At 40.9% G+C, this 5,978-nt stretch overlaps 1 protein-coding gene across 3 annotated transcripts in view; it reads right to left on the bottom strand.

The window, feature by feature from the left end:
* mtrr (5-methyltetrahydrofolate-homocysteine methyltransferase reductase) overlaps nucleotides 1–5,978 on the bottom strand; it is a gene marked incomplete at its 5' end in the record, with an annotated part of 36,210 nt that overhangs the window by 29,913 nt on the left and 319 nt on the right. For all 3 annotated transcript variants that reach the window (XM_083530262.1, XM_083530263.1, XM_083530264.1), the window contains 5 exons: nucleotides 172–285; nucleotides 1,214–1,571; nucleotides 2,362–2,479; nucleotides 2,558–2,711; nucleotides 2,938–3,097. In XM_083530262.1, coding sequence (XP_083386388.1) covers nucleotides 172–285; nucleotides 1,214–1,571; nucleotides 2,362–2,479; nucleotides 2,558–2,711; nucleotides 2,938–3,097 — 904 coding nt within the window. The remainder of the gene's footprint in view (nucleotides 1–171; nucleotides 286–1,213; nucleotides 1,572–2,361; nucleotides 2,480–2,557; nucleotides 2,712–2,937; nucleotides 3,098–5,978) is intronic.

Consider the following 5,978-nt stretch of genomic DNA (forward strand, 5'->3'; position numbering starts at 1 on the left):
AAAACATTAGTGGCAACACATTCGCTTTGAGATTTAAGATGTTGCTGCAACTGATTTCTCACAAATCAACCCAAAAATGAAAAGAATAACAAAATGGGAGAGAGATGGAAACACCACAGAAAGGTTATTAGAGATGTATGTAAAATTTTAGAACAAAGAAGGCCAACATACCTTGATATCAAGCTCCAGCAAGATGGCTGGTTTCACAGCATTTTCCCGAGTTAAACACAGTGCTCTTAAAATTGGGACTTCATGAAAGCCTTGTGCAGCAACGTGAACTTCCTCCTGCAGAACAAATATGTTTTAGCAGGAATGCAAAATAGGCTTTGGGTTAGATTTAATCTGATTGTAGTGTTACATTTCAATACACCTTTTGTTATTGTATATTTATTTCTTCTTTATATTAAACTCAGTCTCATGCATTTAGGGCAGTTTGGGTATCAACTATTTCTATAAGATGCCTTTGGAGACCACCTTTAGATTTTCAGTGGGTTGTAGGTATATTTGATGGCATTGGTTAATGTTCTTAACCACTTTACAGAAACTTTAGCCCATCCCCTGGTGGAACTCAGTCTGGTACGTAGGCCTCCTTGTTCAGACGTGTTTTTTAGTTCGGTCTACAAATTTTCTAGGTTAGGGCTTTGTAATGGCTATTCTAATGCTTTCACTTTCTTGCATAGGAGGATCACTGTCCTGCTGGAAGACCCGGTTGTGAGCAAACCCTCACCCAACATAGTGCTTCCACCCCCATGCTTCATAACTATAGTTATTATACCGCATCCAAAGACATCCTATACAGTTATGTGGCTCCACCGTTGTCGTAACATTTTAAAGAATAACCACATATGGCAAGAAAGGTCAGGTATCCCAATACTTTTATCCATATAGTGTACTTTTGCCACTGTCAGATATCTAATAATAGATCTTTTTTTCAATAAATAAATTATTTATTATAGCATTTTTCTCTTGTTTAAATAACTGGGTTTACTTTGTCTACTACTTGTGTGAAAGCAAGTGTACATCAAGAATTTTGAAAATGGACCAATTAACTATCAGGCATTTATCTAACCAGTGATTATCTAACTAGCTGCTCGCAGGAACTCTTCTATCAAACTCTTTTCAATTGTAGCTGTATTGAACAATACTCATAGATGCTCTATTTGATTTTAGTTCTTTGTTTGGCTACTTGCAACTGACTGATGAAAAACCTCACCTCTTCAGTAGGCACATCTCCCAAACACACCTTCAGGTAACATGGAGGAAGCGCTGGGATGCTGAGTGAAGACTGACCAAGTGGAGCTATGGATCGATTCAAAGATGCCTCTAGAGGAGATTCTGCATCCTGGATTTCAGTTTCAGATTCCGGTTTGGATTTTCCTGCATCCGCATCGCTAATACTCAGCAGCTGAAGGCTTTGTGCAGATGTTTCGAGGTTCTCCTGGATGGCTTCTGGTTGCTGAGTGTTGCTTGGAGAAATGTCACTAATGAGATTAGAGGCAGACATTTTGTCAAATATCTTCTTTAGAGCGTCCCAAAGTCCTTCGATCCACGGGTCGACCACTACCTCCAGCCTGGAGAGGGGAGGAAAAATTCTAAATGTCTTACTTACAAGGGTTTTTGGTAAGTCACAGAAAGTGACAATTTTCTATGGTTTATGTAAAACAACACATAATTTGGCCCAACCATTGACATTCCATTTGGCCTGAAGCAGCATAACATAATATAGAGTGCATTCAGAAAGTCTATAAAACCCTTTATTTTCTTCACATTTTATATGCTTTAAAATATACTATACACAATATACATAATCACATGAAAAAACTATCTTTTTTTTTTTTACTAAAGAAAAAACTATCAAATTATCACATTGACATAAGGTTTCAGAAACTTTGCTATGACAAATGACATTTATTTCAAGTGCATGCCAGTTCTCTGGATCATCATCAATGGGATCAGGGTTGCACCTAAACTAAATTTGAATTGTCATAGCAAAGGTTCTGAATACTTATGTTTATTAAACTTTCTTTCGGCTTCTCCCATCAGGGGTCGCCACAGCGGATCATCCGCATGTTTGATTTGGCACATGTTTTTACGCTGGATGCCCTTCCTAACGCAACCCTCCCCATTTATCCGGGCTTGGGACCGGCACTAAGAGTGCACTGGCTTGTGAGAGCGCCGCATCCTAACCACTAGACCACCAGGGAACCTTCTGAATACTTATGTTAATATTTTTCATATTTTGATATTTTTGTTTTTGTTGTAATTGATTTGCCAAATCTTTATTTTTCCTTCTTGGTCATTATAGGGTACGAAGTGAAGATTGGTATTAGAAATAAATAATTTGACAACCCTAGTGCTTACCCTGTACCATCATCAGCAAGACCGGTTGCATAAAAATGATTAGCACCAAGTTCCTGTAGACGTCCGTCAATTGTTTTTCCACAGTTGCAGAAATTTGTGTAATTGGTGTCCCCCAAAGCTGGATAACAAAAAAAAAGATGATTATTCTCCTCTGATAAAAGTGCTCTCCTCTATCACTAATGCAACTCCAGTTTACCTAACAGTGTATAGTGCAGATGAGAGAAGTGGTCACGGGGCAGAGATTTCTTCCTGATCCTCCTCACAAATTTCTGTGCCGTATCTGGAGGTTCACCATCTCCTGTCGTGGAAACGACCAAAACCACAGGTTTGTGTTCTTCTTCCAAGTTGTACTGCAAATGTGAAAGGAATTAATGGGATAACATCAATCACTCTGAGCAAACAACAAGCAATTGCATTATCCTGTGTTTTAATTTTTAAACTGCATTAAAATGACTGTCTAATAGTAAAAACTTAACGAATTACATAATCAAAAATGCAAATAATAGGCACAGAGGGCCAACTTCTGAGTTTTTTAAGGAACCTATGCAGTATATTGCATCCGCCCACATGTCTTACCTTGTCAGCTTTGCTCAGGCAGCTGATCTCTGCTTCTAAGCCATGCACTGCGGCCTGTTCGGAGAGCTCCTCTGCTATTGCCTGAGCTTGACCTTTCTGCGAACCATACAGAATCAGGAAGCGAGAGGAAGAAACCCCACGGGGCATGATAACATGGTCACTGTGGAATGAAAATCAAATGCAGGGCACAATTCATTAACCTTGCTATTTTCACCAAAAAAGAGTCAGCTCTCACCAGCCACCAAAAAGTCACCTTTTAACATTCACCAAAAAGAGTCAGCTCTCACCAGTCAACAAAAAGAGTCAGCTCTTACCAATCACCAAAAAGAGTCAGCTATCACCAGTCATCAAAAAGAGTCAGCTATCACCAGCCACCAAAAAGAGTCAGCTATCACCAGTCACCAAAAAGAGTCAGCTCTCACCAGTCACCAAAGTCACCTTTTAACATTCACCAAAAAGAGTCAGCTCTCACCAGTCAACAAAAAGAGTCAGCTCTCACCAGTCACCAAAAAGAGTCAGCTCTCACCAGCCACCAAAAAGAGTCAGCTATCACCAGCCACCAAAAAGAGTCAGCTATCACCAGTCATCAAAAAGAGTCAGCTCTCACCAATCACCAAAAAGAGTCAGCTCTCACCAGTCATCAAAAAGAGTCAGCTCTCACCAGTCACCAAAAAGAGTCAGCTCTCACCAGTCACCAAAAAGAGTCAGCTCTCACCAGTCAACAAAAAGAGTCAGCTCTTACCAGTCAACAAAAAGAGTCAGCTCTTACCAGTCAACAAAAAGAGTCAGCTCTCACCAGCCACCAAAAAGAGTCAGCTATCACCAGTCATCAAAAAGAGTCAGCTCTCACCAGCCACCAAAAAGTCACCTTTTAACATTCACCAAAAAGAGTCAGCTCTCACCAGTCAACAAAAAGAGTCAGCTCTCACCAGTCAACAAAAAGAGTCAGCTCTTACCAGTCAACAAAAAGAGTCAGCTCTTACCAGTCAACAAAAAGAGTCAGCTCTCACCAGCCACCAAAAAGAGTCAGCTCTCACCAGTCACCAAAAAGAGTCAGCTCTCACCAGTCACCAAAAAGAGTCAGCTCTCACCAGTCAACAAAAAGAGTCAGCTCTTACCAGTCAACAAAAAGAGTCAGCTCTTACCAGTCAACAAAAAGAGTCAGCTCTCACCAGCCACCAAAAAGAGTCAGCTATCACCAGTCATCAAAAAGAGTCAGCTCTCACCAGCCACCAAAAAGTCACCTTTTAACATTCACCAAAAAGAGTCAGCTCTCACCAGTCAACAAAAAGAGTCAGCTCTCACCAGTCAACAAAAAGAGTCAGCTCTCACCAGTCAACAAAAAGAGTCAGCTCTCACCAGTCAACAAAAAGAGTCAGCTCTTACCAGTCAACAAAAAGAGTCAGCTCTCACCAGCCACCAAAAAGAGTCAGCTATCACCAGTCATCAAAAAGAGTCAGCTCTCACCAGTCAACAAAAAGAGTCAGCTCTTACCAGTCAACAAAAAGAGTCAGCTCTCACCAGTCACCAAAAAGAGTCAGCTCTCACCAGTCACCAAAAAGAGTCAGCTCTCACCAGTCACCAAAAAGAGTCAGCTCTTACCAGTCAACAAAAAGAGTCAGCTCTTACCAGTCAACAAAAAGAGTCAGCTCTCACCAGCCACCAAAAAGAGTCAGCTATCACCAGCCACCAAAAAGAGTCAGCTATCACCAGTCATCAAAAAGAGTCAGCTCTCACCAGCCACCAAAAAGTCACCTTTTAACATTCACCAAAAAGAGTCAGCTCTCACCAGTCAACAAAAAGAGTCAGCTCTCACCAGTCAACAAAAAGAGACAGCTCTCACCAGTCAACAAAAAGAGTCAGCTCTTACCAGTCAACAAAAAGAGTCAGCTCTCACCAGCCACCAAAAAGAGTCAGCTATCACCAGTCATCAAAAAGAGTCAGCTCTCACCAATCACCAAAAAGAGTCAGCTATCACCAGTCATCAAAAAGAGTCAGCTCTCACCAGTCACCAAAAAGAGTCAGCTCTCACCAGTCACCAAAGTCACCTTTTAACATTCACCAAAAAAAGTCAGCTCTCACCAGTCAACAAAAAGAGTCAGCTCTCACCAGTCACCAAAAAGTCACCTTTTAACATTCACCAAAAAGAGTCAGCTCTCACCAGTCATCAAAAAGAGTCAGCTCTCACCAGTCATCAAAAAGAGTCAGCTCTCAACAGCCACCAAAAAGAGTCAGCTCTCACCAGTCATCAAAAAGAGTCAGCTCTCACCAGCCACCAAAAAGAGTCAGCTATCACCAGTCATCAAAAAGAGTCAGCTCTCACCAATCACCAAAAAGAGTCAGCTATCACCAGTCATCAAAAAGAGTCAGCTCTCACCAGTCACCAAAAAGAGTCAGCTCTCACCAGTCACCAAAGTCACCTTTTAACATTCACCAAAAAGAGTCAGCTCTCACCAGTCAACAAAAAGAGTCAGCTCTCACCAGTCACCAAAAAGTCACCTTTTAACATTCACCAAAAAGAGTCAGCTCTCACCAGTCATCAAAAAGAGTCAGCTCTCAACAGCCACCAAAAAGAGTCAGCTCTCACCAGTCATCAAAAAGAGTCAGCTCTCACCAGCCATCAAAAAGATTCAGCTCTCACCAGCCACCAAAAAGAGTCAGCTCTCACCAGTCATCAAAAAGAGTCGACTCTTCACAATGAGCTAGATAAATCGAATCTCAATGAAGAATAAAACGAGTTGACTCAACATTTACCAAGATCAGTGAACTCTTGACACTCACTCAAATGTGTCGGTTTTTAAACATTACACCAAAAAGAGTCATATCTCAACATTTACCTAAACGAGTCGATTAAAAGACGTTTTGTTTGATGTTGACGATGATGTGAACGTTAGGAAACACGCTTTAGTTCATTTCAGTTCTCCTGGGGATTAAATAAAACACTTCCTATAAACAGAAGTTCAAAAACAGAAACGCGGATATTTGTGTATCAAACACGCCATTGTTATCATTAAAGACAAACTGTGTACTTGTGAACTTAC

This window comes from Silurus aristotelis (genome assembly GCF_946808225.1).
Source record: "Silurus aristotelis genome assembly, chromosome: 25".
Lineage (NCBI taxonomy): Eukaryota > Metazoa > Chordata > Actinopteri > Siluriformes > Siluridae > Silurus > Silurus aristotelis.